Source organism: Austrofundulus limnaeus, unplaced genomic scaffold, assembly GCF_001266775.1.
Source record: "Austrofundulus limnaeus strain Quisiro unplaced genomic scaffold, Austrofundulus_limnaeus-1.0 Scaffold50, whole genome shotgun sequence".
Lineage (NCBI taxonomy): Eukaryota > Metazoa > Chordata > Actinopteri > Cyprinodontiformes > Rivulidae > Austrofundulus > Austrofundulus limnaeus.
In genome coordinates this window covers 615,278-636,342 of record NW_013952452.1, presented here as the reverse complement: position 1 = coordinate 636,342, position 21,065 = coordinate 615,278, and the positions used below count along the sequence as shown (strand labels likewise).

At 37.7% G+C, this 21,065-nt stretch overlaps 1 protein-coding gene across 4 annotated transcripts in view; it reads right to left on the bottom strand.

Moving 5' to 3' along the window:
- The window catches only part of tpk1 (thiamin pyrophosphokinase 1), an 83,582-nt gene that overhangs the window by 32,005 nt on the left and 30,512 nt on the right, over positions 1 to 21,065 (bottom strand). The window contains exons 4-7 of one of the 4 annotated variants that reach the window (XM_014008449.1): positions 14,694 to 14,766; positions 12,143 to 12,238; positions 2,894 to 3,040; positions 285 to 396 (exon numbers count right to left, since the gene is read on the bottom strand). In XM_014008449.1, coding sequence (XP_013863903.1) covers positions 285 to 396; positions 2,894 to 3,040; positions 12,143 to 12,238; positions 14,694 to 14,766 — 428 coding nt within the window. Of the gene's footprint in view, positions 1 to 284; positions 397 to 2,893; positions 3,041 to 11,264; positions 11,703 to 12,142; positions 12,239 to 14,693; positions 14,767 to 21,065 lie in introns of those variants that run through there. The other 3 variants (XM_014008450.1, XM_014008452.1, XM_014008451.1) reach the window with 3 other exon arrangements.

Here is a 21,065-nt window from a genome sequence, read left to right as displayed (position 1 = left end):
ATCTATCTATCTATCTATCTATCTATCTATCTATCTATCTATCTATCTATCTATCTATCTATCTATCTATCTATCTATCTATCTATCTATCTATATTCAAATTATAAATGGAAAATTAGGTACTTGGTCTTGGACTTTTCTGTGACGATATGAGCATTAAGAGCTCCAAACCTCGACAAGATTGTTCAGTTTTGAAATATCTGAGGCTTACTTTGTATTGAGCCTACAAAGTATAGAAGTAAAGAGAGCTGGAGTCTAATACGAACAAAAAAAAAATGACTCACTTAGGTTCCATTTGAGTCCCGTGGTGACTGTTTGGCAGGGTCCACCTACTGGAATGAGGCCACACCAGTCCCCCTCCAGACCCGTGTTCACTCCCAGCCTGTGGTTGCCCTGCTGGCACGCAAACATGAATCACATAAATTATTGTTTATACATTAAAGCAAAGTCAGGAATAAAAAGAGAATACAAAATACGGAGCAAGACTTCTTAAACCTTTTCAAACCAGATTGAAAACCACAGTTTCTCAACAAGGAGACTGGCTCATTAAAATATATTATAATCCTCGTCAAAGCTTTAGCCCACTTTCACTGCATCAATTTGAATTTTACTCTACTGTGCTGCCTGTCACAGAAAGTCAAAATAGTTGCAAGCAGTTTTGAACTTGATAAACACTACCATTAAACAAATACATCGAGTACAATTGACTGTTAATTCTTTAACTCATTCATATTTATGTATGTTTTATTTTGGGTTGCTTCATCCATGCTTCAGCTGTTCCAGCACAGAGGTTTCCACGACTTAACCTAACTCAGGTACCACGTTTTATCATTTAAATCAGCAACTCCACTGACAAGTTTCACTCCTGAAAAGGTCAGAAGCAAACAAGCTTGCAGTTTAGAGGCTGTGTGTTGGACTGATTTATAGCTCGGATTGGGCTGATGCAGCGTTGTGCATCGTGTTCTCCCAAAACACAGGGACTCAGGTTCTCTCAAATATCTTCTGAGTTGGGGTTACCATTTGCATAAATACTTGTCTGAGACTTAATAAGGCAGATCACAAGAGATAAACAAACATAGCTGGTGAACTCTGTGTCTCCTCGTTCTTTGAGACTCAAATTAAGTAAATTTAGCACCACCTTGGGATGTAGACTGATTAAAACATCCTCTTGTTGCACAGGGACCCCAAAACAAAAAAAGAGTACAGTCCCACAAGCATTTCTACACATAATTTAATAAACTAATATGAGAATTATGCAAAGCTCAAAGCCAGATATAGAAAAATCATGACTTTGTCATATTTCCTAGAGATGGCATAATTATACGTTGACACCATATTTAGAGAAAAAAAAAACCGTGCAACTTGAGCCACTTCAAAAGCTTGTCTTTAAAACAAACACGCAGATATAAGTGGTCCAAGCCACTTATTCTGATGCCACAATCTTCACACCATGCCTGGAAGAGAACTTTCATCAGCACATGGGGAGGAGAATTTGATAGGGAGGATGGGCAGTCTTGTTGGGACGTTTAATGGAGGGGCAAGTAAAATATGGCCTACAAAACACTGGGGGAAACACTGTTATTGTTTATTTATACAGTGACAAGTGTTAAATATATAGTTTAGCCTAACTAGCAATGCACATCCCCAAATCACATATTTTGTTTTATGTGTGTTAATGTGAGCATAGAACGTGAACTTCACGTTTAATAATTGTCCAATTAACTTTTGACTCCAACTGATTGTCTTGTTAACTTCTGAAGCAAAGCACAAAAGAAAATGTGATCGTATGAAATGCAACTTGGGAGGTCAGTCGGTAAAAGTTGTAAACACCTCAATTACAGATGTTACTTGAACAAATAGAATTGGGCCGTTCGAAGGTTGAGCTCACCTTCGTGTAAAAACGTGTGTTCACCAGCCGCTGGTGAGTTGTGTCTCTGTTGACAAACGAGCCCAATTTCTTGCTGAATTAAGATTAATTGGAGGTGTTGAGGTATGAAACAGCAAATGACAACAAAGCTTTGAATAATGACGAGAAGTATCAAGAGAGTTTTTAAAAAAGAGAAGTTTCCTCAGTGTTTCATGGCATCATCCGTAGGTGGTGACAGTTTGTCTCAAAAACCTCTCTTGAAAGGAAAAAAACAACAAAGCGTAAAGGCTGAGGGGTATGGAGGGGATGCACGGTCTACTTGTAAACTCAATCAGAGGAGAAGCCTGAGAAAGGGGCTGGCGTTGGGAGAAAAAAAAATCAACAACTTGGGAGCATCAAGAGCGTCTCCTGCTCTCACATTCACAACAGCAAATTGGGACATCATAAGAGCATAGAAGTGTGTATGTGACTGAGAGTGTGTTTGTGTTCTTGGCATGATTACTTAACCCAAAAGGGAAAAAAAGCATTCAGCACTCCAATCAAGGTGGAAGCAGAGCAAGAAAAACCATTTGTGAACAAGAACAGAAAATGAGGAGAATGACTGGAAGACGGATGATTAGGGAGTTGTTAAAGCACAATGCCAGCCTGGTGTGAAGAAAATACATTCTGCCTACATGTGGAGTGTTTATATGCAAGGAAGATAAACCTGCAGTAAGACCATTTTATTTTTTTTATGAAAAATGAATTCTTTGGAAACTTACATTTAGAAAAAGAAATTTAAGAGGATTCTAAATGTATACCTTATCATAGCCCGCAACTTTAAGGTTTAAATTTACATTTGACTATGTACGTAAAACAAAACTATATTTTTATCAATAGGGAAAGACAAACAAACACCAATAAATAACAGCTAGATTCAAGTCTAATTGGCTGGCTATGCAAGTAGGAATAGGAGCAAGTACTTTCGAAGTTTGTTCAATTCTAGAGAAAAACTTTGGGTTTAATGCAGAAGAACAATTTACTCACGGGTCTCAGTAAATATGCCAAGCTTTCCCCCTGAATTATTATGACGGCCAGTTGTGTCATGGATAAAGCGTGGAAAAGGGTCTCAACAGAAGCCATGATCTGGTCAAATCTGCCTGCCAGACCACCAAGTGTCACAATAGTATCCACCTGTAGACACAACACAGAGAATACCATACAGTGCTACAATTATCTGGCAAGGTGTTTCACCTGATGTGTAATGAACATTTGGAGAAATGAAAGGTGTGTTTCCACACAAAAATAACTAAGAGATTCATACAAGGGACTGCTGATGGAAGTCTCTTTCTGAGTGCAACATGCAAAGACATCATCAAAAGATGGAGAACAGACTGTGACTAATACCTGCAGAATTCTGTGTTTCAATGCAATTTATACTGTGTAAAATTGTGTAGGAATCTTTTGGAAAAGTGTGACCGATAAACCAGATATGATTTAGGCACCAGCCCCCTTGTGAGCCTGCGCAGAAAACCAGGTAAAAAACTAGATACCGCATAGCGGTAACATAATGACCCTCGCACGGCAGTGGGGGGTCTTTTTATTTTATTTATTAATTTTTTTAGGGGGGAGGGGGGCATTGGTTGACCTGATGGATTGACCCTCATCAGAGCTAAACAACTAACAAAAATCTGAAGCTCCTATGTTTAATAGTTTTTGAGCTATAACCATTTTTGTATGTCCAGATACCCTTTTTTCAGATAAATTGGGGGTCCGGGGGTGTGGGGGCACTGATTGGTGGGCCTGATGGATAGCCCTTCATCAAAAAGGCTATTAGGTCAGTTAAGTCCTAAAACAATCACAGTAAGGCCAACAAGCTTGAACAAATAAAACAAAGAAGGTAATCAAAGATCAAATAATGAACAAAAATAGGGCTACGGCCATGCGTTTTTCTAGTTTCAAAGGTGAACATAAATAAGTTAAGGTGGGTGGATATCTTAAAATGCAACTATTTTCTGCAACTTCAGAACCAAAATAAGGTTAATTTAAATGTTGTTACAATATTTACACTTCTCAGCAGTTCTATCCTTGTACTAAGTCCCAAATCAGTCAGCACCAGTGCTGACAGCATTAAAACCCAACAGAGTCTACAGGGCAAAAGAGCCRTCACAGGCTGATGACTGCCACTCACACAAGAACAGAACATGAACCGAGTTCCATCAATCACCTAAACTTTGGTGTTTTTCCTTTTTTATTACCCTTGTAAATGTTCAGGGACATTATTTGAGTTGCAAAAGAAACTGAGTATGTATTTACAGCCAGTAAGACATAACCAATAACAGCTTTCTTTTTTTTCTACATACACTGTACTACAAGAAAACATTTGGCATGTTCTTGCAACAGTACTGAAATGACCTGGTCAAAGAGCATCACAATCAGCAAATCCATCTATGAAAGAAAACAAAACTCCATCCTGCTTAGTTGCTGATTTCTTTGGTCTGCATCAAACACATTCCTTCTCAAACAATCCCCTCTTTGTCTGCAGATCATGTTTCTTCTAAATGACCAGGTCTTTCACTCGCTGCTGTTTAGCTCCAATATTTTTGAAAAGTAGAAGCTTTTCACAAGCATGTCACCCATTCATAATAAATCTGAACTCTCCTTGTAGATACAGGCAGTTTGACACCAAAACTCGCATTACATCCAGACTGTGTGATGAAAGTTAACGATTCTTTGAAACTTCTTCTTTCAGACAGTCTGCGCTTGATCTTTTTATACTCTTTGCCAAACTTGCAGGCATCCACAAAATTTCTTTTTTTTCYCTTTTAGCCTTGAAGACTTTTTTAGATCTTGCTATGATGACACAATATTCTTAAACAGAAAAAAAAGATTTGGTATTGAACTTGTCACCAAGACAGACTGCAATCAGTTGCAACTAATATGGAACATTTAGCTTACACGTATCATCATCATAATTACTGAATTTGACTATAATAATTCATTGAGGTAAATATTTTTAATCAAGACAATTTTTAATGAATTTTTATTTTTAATTTCCTAAACATTTCCACTGAAATAACTGTTCTTCATGTCACAAGTATGACTAATATACAGTTGATGTACACAGGAAGTAAAATTAATTTGTTTGCCACAATTTTAAAAGCACCATAGAGGATAAGGGGGAGTCTGCTTCAGTTATGGAAGATTTTAAAGACTGACAGAGTCTCCCCAGACGCCCAAACCACCTCAAATGATGCAAAGGAACAGCAACTCTACTCCGTGCTCCTCTCGGATGACAGAACTCTTTATCCTATCTCTAAGGCTAAACCTGATCAACATATAGGAAACTCATTTTGACCGCTTTTATCCTGGATCTTGTTTCTTCCGACATGAGCCATCCTTCATGATGCTAACTGTAAATCAAGAGCTTTGCCTTTCAGCTCAATGCAAACTGACCAAGGCAACACCCTCACTACTGGGGATTAAGCCCTGCCTGATCCATCCATTCATCACTTGAGAGCAAGATGCCCAGATACCAGAATTCCTCTACCTGCTAACTTGAAGTACTTGCATACACTAGAGTATCATCTCAATGCTGTACCAACCTTTAGAGGTTTTTAAGGCATGTCCCAAAGGAAAGAGGCCCTGGGGCAGACCAAGAACTCACTGGTGGGACTGTGTATCTTCTGTGGTCTGGGTCTTGGTTTCTCTCCTGGACCTGTTTCCTCTGTGACCTGACTATGAAAAGCAGTAGAAGATGAAGATGAAGGATATAATGTGCATTTTTTTAAAGCAAATCTTTTTTTCTTTTACACTTTGAAAGCTATGCACCCTCAGCAGGGTCCTGGAGAGTGCATGGGAGTTCGCTCAACCAGTCTACATGTGTTTTGTGGACTTGGAGAAGGCGTTGGACAGTGTCCCTTGGGAACTCCTGTGGGGGGTACTCTGGGAGTATGGGGTACCAAGKTCCATTGATACGGGCTGTTAGGTCCCTGTACGACCAGTGCCAGAACTTGGTCCACATTGCCGGTAGTAAGTCGGACTCATTTCCAGTGAGAGTTGGACTAGGGTAGGGTGCCACCTCCAGGTCGAGGAGGAGGTCCTGCCCCAAGTGGAGAAGTTTAAGTATCTTGGGGTCTTGTTCACGAATGAAGGAAGAACGGAGCGGGAGATCGACAGGCGGATTGGTGCTGCGTCTGCAGTGATGCGGGCGCTGTACCGTTCATGGTGAAGTGGGAGCTGAGCTAGAAGGCGAAGCTCCTGATTTACCGGTTGGTCTATGTTCCTACCCTAATCTATGGTCACGAGGTTTGGATAGTGACTGAAAGAACGAGGTTGCGGATACAAGCGGCTGAAATGAGTTTCCTTCGCAGGGTGTCTGGGCTCTCTCTTTGAGATAGGGTGAGAAACTCAGTCATCCAGGAGGGACTACAGCTGCTGCTCCTCCACGTCAAGAGGAGCCAGTTGAGGTGGCTCGGCCTCTGGTTAGGATGCCTCCTGGACGCATCTCTGGTGAGGTGTTCCGGGCATGTCCCACTGGGAGGAGGCCCAGAGGAAGATCCAGGACACGCTAGAGGAACTATGTTTCTCCTAGAAACGTCTTGGGATTCCCTCAGATGAGCTGGCCAAGTGGCTGGGGAGAGGGAAGTCTGGGTCTCTCTACTTAGGCTGCTACCCCTGCGACCCGATCCCAGATAAGCGGAAGAAAACGGACGGACAGACTTTGAAAGTGTTTAAACAACAGTTCTTTATTGCCTTTATAAAATAAAAAAGGGATCATTTGATAAAAAAGTTTGTTTCCCAAGAATATTTAGTATTTTGACTTATTCTCCCACTGCTTCTCCTCTGAGAGAAGGTAAAATAATTTGTTTTAACAAAGCTGCTTTTTCTTATGACTGTCCATACAGTACATTAACCCAGTTCATAATTCTACACGATAACTTCCTGGGATGTTCATTTGTCACTTTGTCTAAAATAAATGCGTTTTCATTTTCCACTGACTAGATGACACAGTTAATATCTCAGTGACACATCTTTTAACACTTAAGAGTTCTGATCAAACTAGTGGAAAAAAAAAGTCATACAAGAAAGAGAAAAAAAAACTAAATGTGCTGCAACTAACTTTCTGCCTCGGGAGATGTAGTTAAAACAAAACTGAGTGCTGGGACTGAGGTTATTTCAACATCTGGCTGCCGCCCCCACATGATGAGACATCGCTTAAACTGTAAACAACTCTTGGTAAACAAACTCCCCTCTGTGAGGGAGACAAAGTGACAGAGATGGAGAGGTTGTAAGGTAGTGAAAATGCTAATCTTGCTGTCAAGTGGTTCWCTGTGATCCGACAAAGACTATAAAATATTGTTAAACCTTACAGGATTGACCTAATCACATTTCCTCTCTGAACATTCCACTGTTATTTTATTATCAAACCCAAGAAAAACAAAATGAACACTGGTAATGTTTTCTAAATTTTCCACTTACTGTTCAATTTCCACATAAATACTAGGGATGCACCAATATGAACATTTCAGCTGATATCAATATTAATATTGCTTTTATGGCTGATAACCGATATTTACCGATATTACAAAAATATAATTTATATTATAATTTAATTTAATACATACTAAAAACTACTACTCTGCTTCAGGTATTCCTTCAGGTATTCCCCATCCCAAAACAGAAACACAAAGCTAAAAAGTGGGAAATCAATATTGGACTTTAATATTGGCCCAGTTTACTCAGCGAACCAATATTCTCAATGACCAATATCGTCCGATACCAATGTTAATGTTGATATATCATGCATCCCTAATCAGATATCTTAAATTTATATTAAAGGTTCAGACAGTTCAAACAGTTTCATGCACACATCAAAATACGTAATAGGGTCTAACAGCTTTTTGCAACAATATTCAAATGGGAAACTTTTAAAAACTTAAAAAATCAACAAAACAACAGAACACAGTTCAAATTAAATAAAGACAAATAAAAAAAGAAAAAGAACAAAGAACAGTGACAGAGGTCACCAGTAAAACCATCTTACATCTTTACTTTTAATCAATATGTATGTTTGGTCAGAAATACTTATGAAAATTATGTTAACTTTTTTTAATCAATTGATTTCTCATGTTTGCTTACTCACCAAMAAAAATCTAGGACAAAATTAATCTTGTGGCTATGTAGGGAAAATGTACAGTATATTTTTCTCTCTGTTACATAGAGCGACCAGAGACCAACACAAATCTCCTCTTGCTGCCTAAAYATTAGAAACAGATCATAACAGAAAAATAGCAACATTGCAACACCTCAACTGAACTGACACAAACAGAGAACAAACATGCTGTACTGTGTGCACAGCTCAGCGTATAAACCTACAATATATAAAAAAACAGCACCATTTTTAGGAAATAGGTACATTCATCTAAATTCTATAGCAAAACCACATGAATCCACTATAATCCTCTGACACAATTTATGGGGATTTCACATGACACCATCTGGTAATTAATTTTAGTATTTCTTTCAATAAGACTACATGAATGAAAATCTGTGAAGGTGCGCCGAAGAAGAATATGACAGTGAATAAAACCATTAAAAACTGGCAATGTTCAGCTTTTATTTGATTTAACTCTATTTAGGTGCTAAAGAGAGTCTATGCTCCAGTTTGAGTAAAACAAATTTGCCAAAATCCCACAACTCACATAATTGTCAGCTTTCAGAAATGAAGCAAGCTTTATGAAACAAAAATAAATAAATAAAATTGTGGCGTGGAATCCAGCTGCATTGATGCTCCAAGTTGTTAACCAAATTCTTCTACTAAATTCAAAGTTGTTGTGTGTTATCATCATTCTTCTCTTCTGCAATTATTGTTTAGACTTTTAAACCCTGCAAACAGGAGGTCACGCGGAGTGCATCTCATCATTACATCACTCAACTGAGCTGCAAGGCTACTTCCCCTTTTTAAGTTGCTACTACCTCACTTGGCAACACATAAGCTCCCTCTCCATGGGCGTGTCTGTTTGCGGTTCTCTTTGGTTCAGCCTCGGCTAAATGTGTCTCCATTTTCGGTTCCAACTGCTTTCAGACGCAGAGGTGCRTCTGAAAGTGCTAAATGTGCTGCACTATTTCTTTTATATCATACAAAAATTGTTCATCCATCCATTATTTATACCCACTTCTTCCTTTCAGGGTCATATTTTCATAATAAACAAAATTAATTTAGACATTTTTACATACTTCATGAAAKAATGTGTTTACAAAATGATTAAACCTCAGGATGTTTGTTATTTTATTTTTAGCTCAATGGATAATTTTAGTTCAAGCAAAGGTGATCATAGGCTGAGCTCCTTATTTGCTGATGGACTATTGGACGGAACATGTTTGAGGGAAGCTTCAGAACCAATCAGAGATCCATGTGGGACCAGAGGACTTCCCCCTTGTTGATCAACCTATCAGATAAATGAACTGTGAACTAAAGCGGTAGTAATAAGCCATTCATTGTCTCTTTGTCTCTATGCATTCTGGGAGACACAAGGGACCCGCAGCTGTGAATTCCTTTCTTCAACTTCTCTGTAATAAACTTATTAACATTACTGAAGTGTTTGACCAGTCTCTCATGAAAATGAACACACTTCGATAGCGGTTTCAAACAGGTACAACCAGGTATTGCAAGCAAACGATTTAACATCAGCAGACTTCTGACTGTGGATTGGCTGAGTTGAGAACTTTCAAACTCCTCCAGCAAACTTTATGTGGAGAAAGGTGAAGGAGACGAGCGCAAACAGCTTGAGCTACAGGGAGCAGTGTGAAATAAGCAGAAAAAAAAGTTTGACTACCTGACGAGAAAACCACAACCTTTTTTTTTACACCACAACTTAAGCCGCGGGCTGACGATCCGCCCACAATCACGCCCACTGAGTGAGGGACAGACTACCACGGAGACATACACCTGAGCAGAACCGATCAGACATGAACTGAACAGAATTAAGACTTGACGATGGAGACGGGGCTAAAGGTGCAACAGCAGCAGACAGACTTTAACTTCCCATGACACCTTGGCAATCCAGAAAACATACTGAGATGGCCAGAAGGTGTCTAACTCTAAACTTGAAGTGTTTTCTGAAAGTGCTTAAAAACTCATGGAAAAGGTAAAAAAAAAAATCTTAAGCCACACGTGTGTACACAGAGGATGAAGTGCATGTTTGCATGTTCCAAAGTGTTTTCTTCATCAGCTTTCATTAGTTTAAAAATGTGAAGTGATTGGGACACTTGTCAGTGATTGGAGCAACACTCTTTTGCTTCTTATAACACAAAAGAAACATATATACAACAAACCAAATAGAGAAGAAAAAGTAAAAGACGGAAGGTCAGACACACAACGCACAAAACATGAACAAATCTCATGACAAAAAGAAAGCCCAGTAATGTATATCTAGGTTTTAAACACTTGGCTCTACTTGAGGCTATATAAGGGCTATATAAGTTAAATATTTTATTCTAGAACAGACAGGTTTCACTTTGCAATTTATAAGTAGGTGTAAATGTAGCTAATTTTATTCTACTGGTATTTTTCTACATTTCTCCTCAGGAAACATTGAGTATATTTATTTTCCAGAGGAGACGGTGTTTTATATCCATACACCCACATATCACACCAGGGATTTGCGATCGGTAAAATATAGTCAGACACCACTGACCTCTGAGCACCTTACTTCTTTAACACCTGAGGACTGAATGTCGGGCACTAAACATATTCAGAGGCTGCAAAGGAGGAGAGCTCAACTTATTTAATTTCCCCCAACGCTGCATGATTTGCTATTTATTTTATTAAAACCAGCAACAGTGAACAATACATTTCTTATCTAATTGACTTGCTGAAAAAGCAGCTGCAGTGATGGAATAGATCAATACAATAAAAAATCCTCTCAGTTGATTTAAGATAATTAGACAATGATCATTAGAAATATTCTGAAAATATAGCTCTTTCTTTTGTTTRTTTGTTCCATTTTTTTTTTCCTTTAAAAGTTTTAAGTCTACTTTGGCAGGTATTTATTAATCTGAGTGTTTTGCAGGATGTTGTATGAGTGAGTTTCTGTTAGTCTTGTATTGTTTGCTGTGGTCATCATAAGCTATGACCTGCTGTGTCAACCAGAGGACAACAGTCTGAGCAGCATTATGATGCATTTTATTCATCTAAGTAAACACAAAACTGATGTTATATATTTACAATGAAGTTTGTAGTGGTCAGCCTCATTTAGATTGGATCATTCTGGCTACACTTCAACAGTGGTGGAGAAATTACTCAAACTCTGTACTAAAAGTATAGATAAACAGACAAAGATGTACTCTAGTAAAACAACCACATAACATTTTTACTTGAGTAAAAATAAGTACTTGCTTTTAAAAATACTTAAAAGTACTTGCTCATGATGTGTGCCTATGTATGTATATTTTTTAACACATCATTGGTGAGCCATTTTAGTGAACTACAATGCAGATGATGCATGTTTTTGTGTTTACCCTCTGTGACACTGTTCACACTTGGACTTGTGATTCTGTGCATCATCGAAGATTGTGACAACAGTTACAGAAACTGTAAATTCACCACCAACCCCCCTCTATCAAATCTCCACGAGTCGTTTTTTTGAATGACGAACATGAGTGGCACATTTTGTTTAGCTGACTCTCTGTGTTGGAATCCATTTTGGGTGTGCTGGTGCTGCTGATGCTCCAACAGGTGATGCAGAATCGCCCCGCTCCTCTTGAAGGAGGGTCTAATGGTATTTTTCCTGCTTTGCAGTGGTTCAGTGGACCAATTATAGCAATTCCCCTCTCTCCATTGATTACTTTCAAACTAAAGAAGCAAATTAAAAAAAACGTAATGTGAAGTGAATGTAACTTGTAATGCAACGCTTTACAGAAATGTAGTGGAGTAAAAGTCGAAAGTATCCAAGATTATGGTAAATCTACTTAAGTAAAGTACAGATGCGTGAAAAATGTATTTAAGTTCAGTAACAATAAATAAATAAATAAAAGTTGATAAAATAAATTTTAAACACATGTATTGTTCAATACATAGTGTGTATTGAACCTAGAGCACTTTATTGACCGGTTTGCTATAGATACGGATGATATAGATGTATTGTTGCACCCCTAATATATATACAGTACATACATACATACATACATACATGCATACATTTTCTGTCTTTACAATAATACCCTTCACAATATTTATTGTGACATAAATGTCATAATTAAATTATGTCCAAGGATGTGTGCAGTGCAATTTACCTGCAACTTTCTCCTCTGTATTTCCTCCAACATGATACTCAGACACTTTGTGTAGTCTGTTAGATCTTGGTCAGCTGTTTCCATCAGTTTGCAACCCTATACATACACAAAACAAAAAATAAATAAATAAAAAAGTGCATGCAAGAGCAACAAAACACAATTTAATATTTATACAAATATCCCGATAGAGAAACAAATACCCTGGGAGAGATAAGGAATAGCAGAGCCAAAAAAAAAAAAAAAAGAGAGGATGGAAGCATGGATAGAGGTATAAATCAGAGTTTTAGTGCTGTCTGGCTTCCTGTGGGTTGTGTTGTTGAATAATGTAGAGGTTCCAGTCAGTGGCCTTAAACTACAACATCTAGGTAAACAACTATGCTCTGGCATTTTTCCCCCTCCTATCTCTTTCTCTCTCCACTGTTTCATTTTGCTCCTGTGTCGCGCTGACTTTCTCATATCACTGACACGCACATGCAGCGCAGAGAGTTCACACAAACTTGTTCGCTGTGCTCGGTTTGATCGCATCCATCCACCCTCCGCTTCCATCCTCTTTCCATCCTTGCCTCCCTTTGTCTCTCTTCCTCCCCCCTCCCTCCCTCATGGATGCTTTTCTGTTCTCTCCCTTTTCCATTTATACAGAATTATTCACCGTTTCAGGCAAATCTCGAAGGAACGCCTCAAACTTTCCAATTGTTCTGCTTCAAAAGCATTACCATAACAGTCTGTTCTCTCTCAAGGAAAAAGCTTGCTTTTTCTTTTTTTCTTTCCTTTTTTCAGTCAACCTGTGTGATATTTGTAAAAAGGGTCTAGTATTAGAGATAGCTACAGAGAGAGTGGGGGGATTGGGTAAAAGGAAGAAAAAAAAAGTGACACACCTGAATGCCTCCCAGTGTCTGTGATGTGTGCGCGTGAGTACCGGTATGTGAACATGTGCAGGTGGTGGTGTGCATGCATAATAAAGTTTCAGATGTGGTGGCCGTAATAAACAAAATCACACTGCAGAAGGATCACACTTTTTATTTCTTTTCCACTGAGGTATGTGTACATATGTGTGCTTTAATCACTGATTTCCCCAAAATTAAATAAGTATTGAATATGAATTTATTATTATTATTATTATTAATATTAATTAATTAATATATTTATTGAATCAAGCTTGTAGTTGGAACTATAGAACAACCCCTTCATAGATTATTAAACACTTAGTTTTGTTGATGAACACTTTGATGTTGATTTGCTGAACGTGCCGTACAGCCATGCTGTGAGGATTTATAAACCTGGAGATACATTTGAGAGCATTTATASCTGACAGTTAAATGCGTGCCCCAAAACCTTTTTTTTATGCTTATGTGTGGTCCTGTTAGTACATTAAGGATCAGGACAAATTGTGTTTGGACTACCAAATGGTTACGAACAAAAACGGTCCACCTCCAACCACCAAGAAGATCCACATTGAGGCTGTTCAGAAATGAATTTTATGCTTTCAAAATGCAGTCAGATAGTTGAAGACACATTAAGCAACCAGCTCTAAAGAAAGTCTATGATTTGTTCCATTTGATGTTAAACCTTTGTGTTTGTTGTTTTTTTCTGGCACGTTTTTTTTTTACATAAATAATTATCTTGCTGTTACATATTTAGGATTTTACCACACAGGGAAAGGACGTAACTTCTATCTAAAATGTACAATCAGTCCATATGTTTGTTTAACTTTGAGCTTTAAGGTAACAGTAAACTGAAACGAAGAAAATTTTCCACAGGGGTTCCCAAACTTATCCAATCCAAGACCCCCCAAACATCATTAGTGTTTGGTTGGGGACCTCCTTGCAAACCCATAATTAATGCTAAATATATAAAGAAACCTCAACTTTTACAATGCTTTTTCCACTTTTATTCACTATTCAATAATTATTAAATTTGTTTAGCATAAGAAAAGTATGACGTTTTAAACACTGTCTTACATCCCCACATAAAAACAACTTTTCAACAAACTGTTGATGATAAAAACAAAATAATAATAAAACCTCTCTGAAGTTCTCTTAATGAACATTGCAATAAATTATTATAATTTCCATTTTAAATTTTTGTTAAAAAACAGATTAGACTTTATGAAAATTATTTAAAACATTTATTTGATTATGATTACTATGTTTGATTGTAGGTTTATTATCATTATTATTATTTTTGTATATTTTTTTCTTATCTTACTTCCGGCTTTCTGAGCCCAACCCCCAGTACCTCCACTTTGATAAGCCCTGCTTTACTGAAAATTACTATGTAAAAAATAAAAAAATAAAATAAAATTAAAATATTGTGTTGGCAAAAAAGGAAACAATTTTTAAAAATCCTTCTTTTAAAATGAACCTTAAGAAGAATCAACTACTTACTAAAGTTGTGTATATGCCAAGGTCACTAATCAGTACAGCTTCAGAAAGTGTTCTAAGATTGAAACAGGCAGAAATCCTTTGTTCAGAGTGTTAAATTTATGCAGGACAAAAGTCACATTACTTCTGAGTGTACTGCTGTGTGTGTGGAGGACGTTTTTCTCACTCACCTTGTCTACATAGAACGCTTTGACCTCAGGAGTAATGGAATCAAAATCCCCACTGATATAGTCAGGAAGAAAGCTGGATGTAAGGACAGAAAGAGATGGTGAGTGACAGAGGGAGAGGGTTAAGATCCAAAGAGGGAGCAAGGTAGCGATAGAGGAAAGAAGGGGAGAGACGACATCGGGGCATGTGTCAGCTCTTTGATCTGTGCRGCGAGGGAGAGGAGTGACGGCGCCGGGGAAGACGCAGAGACACAAAAACTGACAGGGTGATTCTCAGTGGCGCTGAGCCCGGCCCCTCACACTCACAGGGCTGACAGCAGATATACACAGATTGATGGGAAAGCACAGCAAAGCAAACTTGGTGGCACACAGAAGTAAAAGTTTGTGTATATGCTCTTAYAATTAGGGTACATACTGCCTGATAAGCTCAAACTCATCAACACTAAATAATTACAGGCTCWGGGGCAAATTTGCTCATTAGCCACAAACATTGTAATAAACAGATCACAGTCTTATGGTTTCTCTCTTACACACATGCAAACAAACCCAGCATGACTTACCTGGTTTTGATTAGATTTYAACCTCAATTAAGTCTTTTCTACCAAAGCAAAATATCCATCTGATCACTAGGGGTGTAAGAAATATCGATACACTGAAATATTGCAATATTTCATTTCCCGATACTGTATCGATATTCTAAAGCCCTGTATCAAGTTTTTATTAAGGTTTAAAATGTCAACTTTCCTGCCAGCCATTCATTTTTATGTTGTAGTTCAGCCTCTGACCACTAGCTGGCAGCAGTGAGCCAGCCATTTGGCTCCTCTACCTCTTGAGCGCCACAGAGTAAGAGAGCATTAGCATTGTAAGTAAACATTAGCTTCATGCTCCGATAGCTGAATCTGAGCAGAAAAGACCGACACCCTCTGCCTTCTAAGCTGAGGTAAGGTTACAAACAGTTACTTATTTGTCAGAATGTCTGTATTTTAAGCCAAATTAAGTGTCTTGTGCGCTCTTTTTTCCAACTGTAGTCAGCTTTCACGTTACGCATATAGTGCATGCGTCTATCACCTTGAGCGAGCTCGGCACTCCCCCCGTGACATAAAACTCTGTCTGTTGCTCTCAATGTCCGGCTCATCGCATCAAAGTCCATATACTTTATCCTGTTGTGTTCGCTTCAAAAATGGTTTAACTCGTTTAACTTCTCAATTTCTTAACTGGTTTTCTTCGGGACTTGCCCTGCTGTTTGACCCACAGTTATACAAATCAGGTTCTGGATGCAGGTCAGCTGATCCCAGAAATGGAAATATTATAGAGATGGTTCACACATATAAATATCTTGGGTTCTTGATTGATGACTCCCTCAGTTTTAAGCCTCACATTCAAAATCTTGTGAAGAAACTTAAACTTAAGCTGGGCTTCTTTTTTCGAAATAAAATAAATTTTTCTTTTACAGTTAAAAGGCGGCTTGTCACCGCTACATTTTTATCCATTTTAGATTATGGAGACTTGTTATATATGAATGCCTCAGCACAATGTCTTAAAAAAATTGATGCTGTCTATCATGCTTCTCTGAGGTTTGTTACTAATTGCAAAGCCTCGACTCATCATTGTGAGCTGTACACTCGAGTGGGATGGCCTTCTTTGTCCACCAGGAGGTTGGGACATTGGTACACTTTTATTTATAAGGCTTTGCTTGGGCAGCTACCATCTTACATCTGTGACCTAATCACACGAAAAAGAGTTGATTCACACTCCTTGCGTTCAGATGATTATTTCTTGCTTTCTGTTCCATTTCTCTGTACAGAATTTGGGAAAAGGGCCTTTGTTTACTCTGCCCCATCAACTTGGAACATGTTGCAAAAAGTCTGGAAGTTAACAGAATTGATCCCATTGAGCACCTTTAAGTCCAGATTGAGGGCATTAGAGACTACGTCTTTGAACTGTCAATGTTTTTATTAGTGATTGTTTGTGTTGTGTTTTAATTGTGTAATTTTTATGTAAATGTATACTTTTTGCTGCCTCTTGGCCAGGACTCCCTTGAAAAAGAGGTTCTTAATCTCAATGGGACTTTCCTGGTTAAATAAAGGAAATAATATTAATAAAAAACTCTGTGTGCAGCAGCTTCATATCATCTGTTTACTGAACTTTATGACAACATAAAGGCTATTGTTAAGTGTTGGGTGACCATATTGTAAATTAATATTAAAAATGAAAAGCTGCAAAAATATATTTTCAAACTATTTATTGGCAAATTTAGTCTAATAATTGAAAACATGGATGAAATATGAAACGAATAAAATAAAACACATACAAAGCAGAACACAGCTAAATGTATCAAAAGTATGTCTATGTAATATTCTGAGACAATGAATTTTGGTTTCTTGTTTGTTTGTTTTTTTTTTTTCCAGTAAGAGGTTTTTATTTAATAGAATTTTTGGACCATAAATATCTCAATATATCACCTTGTTTACAGTATCGAAATATATCGGAATATATCGTATCGTGACCCCTCAGTCGTGATATGTTTCGTATCGCCAAATTCTTACCAATACACAGCCCTACTGATCACTACAGTTAATGTTATAAATGCCCTCAAAAATAAGAGAATTCAAGCAAAACAAAATGTTGAGTGTAAATTTTAGAAAAACGTGCATAATCCAATAATTAAGATTTGATAATTACAAAGATTGTGATTTAATATAAAAACACAAACATTCACTGGTAATCATATTGGTCATTCTAAAAATAACAGATTTTCTTAAAGAATAGAGTGCTCTTATAAGAGTACGCCAATAAGTTTGACATTTAAAGCATTCAGTAYCAACAGCCTTTTTGACCATGTAAGCATGAAATTAATGCATGTGAAGTACTGCGGTTGCAAATGAAAGACATCTTAAATTGCTAATTCTATTTTCAGATTTACAAAATGATTGCAAATTCAAACGTGATTCATTAAAAAGAAATTCCTGCAGTTTTTCAAGAATGCACTCATTCTCTGTGTGTTTGTATTTGTGAAATATTTAAAAATATTGATAGGAATAAATATGCAAATGGGATCATATTGAACAAACAAATCAAAAACCAAGGCAACAGCAAAACAGCTACAATGTACTATAAATGCCTACAACACTGTAAAAGGACTTTTATTTGGAACTGACAGACTGTTAAATGTTAGCTGAAATAGGGCACAGGAATTTTCCCAAAAGAATCCGCATAAATAAAGTAGGACTTAGTGAATTAACTTGTATCTTTTTATTCATTTTCATTTTTAAACAAGTCCTACTTTCCAACAGTTTATTACTCACTGAACAAAGAACTTTCCCACAGAAAACAGGCACACAACACGAGCGGCCTGGAAACAAAAAAGCCCCTCCCCCCTAGTCTAGATCCGAAAACCACAAGACGGCAGGCTGTCTGGGACGAAAGAAATTCTAGTGGGATATTAGTATCATTTATTATACAGCCAGGCCATTGAGGGTTTTCTACTGAATTAAAAAGGGCTTGAAAATTTTATTCTACATTTCACAAGAAGTCAGTGAAAAGAAGCAAAAACAGGAGAAGTGTGGCCTCTTGGTGGTAATAGAGAGTACTTGGGGTACAGCAACAGGAGAAGTGTGGCCTCTTGGTGGTAATAGAGAGTACTTGGGGTACAGCATTTTAAATCAACTTAAATATATCCAAGGGTTTGTAAGAGCCCCGGGTAAAAATTTACAAAGTGTAGACATAGAGTCATGAAGCAGTTTTTACAGCTTATGTAGACAAGATGCTCCTGATTTAGGGGATAATGTACAGATAAAGCAACTCCTGACATTGATGTATGTAAAATAGAAGACTTTGGTCAAAGATAACTCCAAATAAATCACAGTAGTACTAAAGACCAGGGACATGCCATCCAAAGTACCTATGCGGTTAGAAAAATATTAAGTTTTATTTTGCCAAAAATGACACATTTCAGTTTTACCTGATTTCGAAAAGAATTATCGAGGTCTGTCTGTTTGTCCTAARAGCAAACTCTCAGCTTCAATACACAAGTATGTTTTACAGATTACATTAGTAAACAAAAGTTGGGGCCAACATTACTTGTATATATGCACGGATATACTATATATATGCATACAGTTTTTGTTTTGGCATAAAAACTACCAAATGAAGCACATATATAAAGAAAACAATGACGGTCCAAGTTCAGAACTTTGCTAAATTAGTTTTCTCTTTAATAAAGCAAACTGTGCAGAGAGTTTAAGAATCTTATTGCTTTCAGGCTTTGCATTGTTTWAATGCACTTTCTATCCATTGTGTGTGCACTCAGTCTGGGCACTTATTTTATTTCTACAATATCCACTATTTTGGTTTTAARCATATTAAAAAGAATAAAAAGAGATAAAAAACATACTGAGTAGAGATTTTGGTCAAAGGAGGTTAATAAACTGTTTTTTTTAAGAGTTTGTGTAAGTTCTTGGGAAAGGATAGGGCCATGCACGGATGCAGTTGCTGCTATCTAGAGGCATTAATGGGTCTGACATTATGATTTTATGGGTGGCTGGGTATCGCGTTTGTGTGCATTTGTTTGTGTGTGCGCGCTCTCCTGCAAGCTGCAAGAGCTATGTTCCGGTCGKTTGAAGAAAGAGATACATAGGGATTATTCTCTCCTCTCCTATTCTGCGTTCCCATTTGCACCAACAAGATACACCAAGACAAACACAACAGGAATTGGATCTAATCAGCAGGTGCACACACATGTGCACAAACACCACAATCATAGTTAAAGAAACAACACCTCCACCTGAGCTGGACCAAAAAATAAAAATAAAAAATAAAAAACGTGATGAAGCTGCAAATTCTTCTTGTTCTCACACACACACACACACACACACACACACACACACACACACACACACACACACACACACACACNCACACACACACACACACACACACACACACACACACACACACACACACACACACACACACACACACACAGGGAGCATTTTGCTCTCTATTTATATAACAGGACACCACAATTGCATCTTCATTCAGAAATAACCTTCATGTGACAGATGGGAGGCGATGTGTCACTGGGCTTGATTGGAGCTAAACACACACACACAAACACACGCAGACCTCTTAGTGACCTGCATGCATGCCACCATCGGCTTCTAGTAAYTGACCAAGCGAGATTCTAAATTTTGCATTTGTGTCTGTGTGTTTGAGTGTAAATGGTGTTTGCGCCTGTGTTTGTGTGTCTGCATGTTGTGTGTTGGACGGTCCTCACTTTCACATTAATATTAACTGACACTTTAATTTGGATGGGAAATAGAGCATTTTACTACCAGTTTGTCTGAGCACCGATGGCAGGGATGGCTGTGTGACCTTTGTCTGTGTTTGGGTGTATATAAATGTGCGTGTGTGTGTGTGTTTCTATCAGTCTGCCTGCATGTGCCTTTCTAACTGTCCATTTCCCTTTTCTGCCTTAACTCTCATCTTTTCTCTTCCCAAATCATCTCTGATTAAAAAATAACCTGTTCTTCACACACAAAAGCAATGATTATTCCTAGTCAGGTATCCCTTGAAATATGCATGATTCTATCCATCACATTGTCCACCTAAATTTAATCAAATGTTAAATGTATTCAGTTACTCTCTTTTTCATTTCTTCCATTACATGAAAACACTTCTTTAATTTTTAAAGTGTTTTGAAAAAAACAGAAGAGACACATCTTTGATTATTTCTYTCATCCTTTTCCTCTCAAAATCAATGAAGGGGAGACATTGAGGAGATGGAGGAAGTATTTTGGATAAAATTACAGCTCTGACATATAAACAACTTCTAAGAAAGGTTGTTCGATAAATTTAGCTCTATGATTTATATGAGGTGCTGTGAACTGTRGGCACAACTTGGCCAACAGACTAAATCAATCGCTGTGGTTCTGCAATTAATGGGTTTTTTTAAGACAAAATGTCATCTTGCTTTCCTCACTTGCACTCTTTTTTCCATCTTGGCCACTTAGTGAGCATGTGAGGGGTGGAAAGACATTTCAGCAGTCTTTCCTCACCCTGGGTTCCTCTAATAGGTTGCCCTGTTCTTGTCTCCCGCAGGTGCATTTACAAGATGCAAAAACTGTATCGTCTTTGATGAAAGTGGAGAAAGTTTGTCAGGTTTTGGGAAAAGCAGAAACATGAGACAGCAAATGTTAGCCCAATAAGGATCGGGTTTGTGATGAAAATAAACAAAAACAAAACTGCAATATACTAGATACCACATAGCGGTAACATAATGACCCCCCGCATGCACAAATGCACCTGAACTCAGAAGTCTTTATTCCTAATAAATGCCATTCTACTAGGTGCACCCAAAAGTGCAGTGGTTTGGGT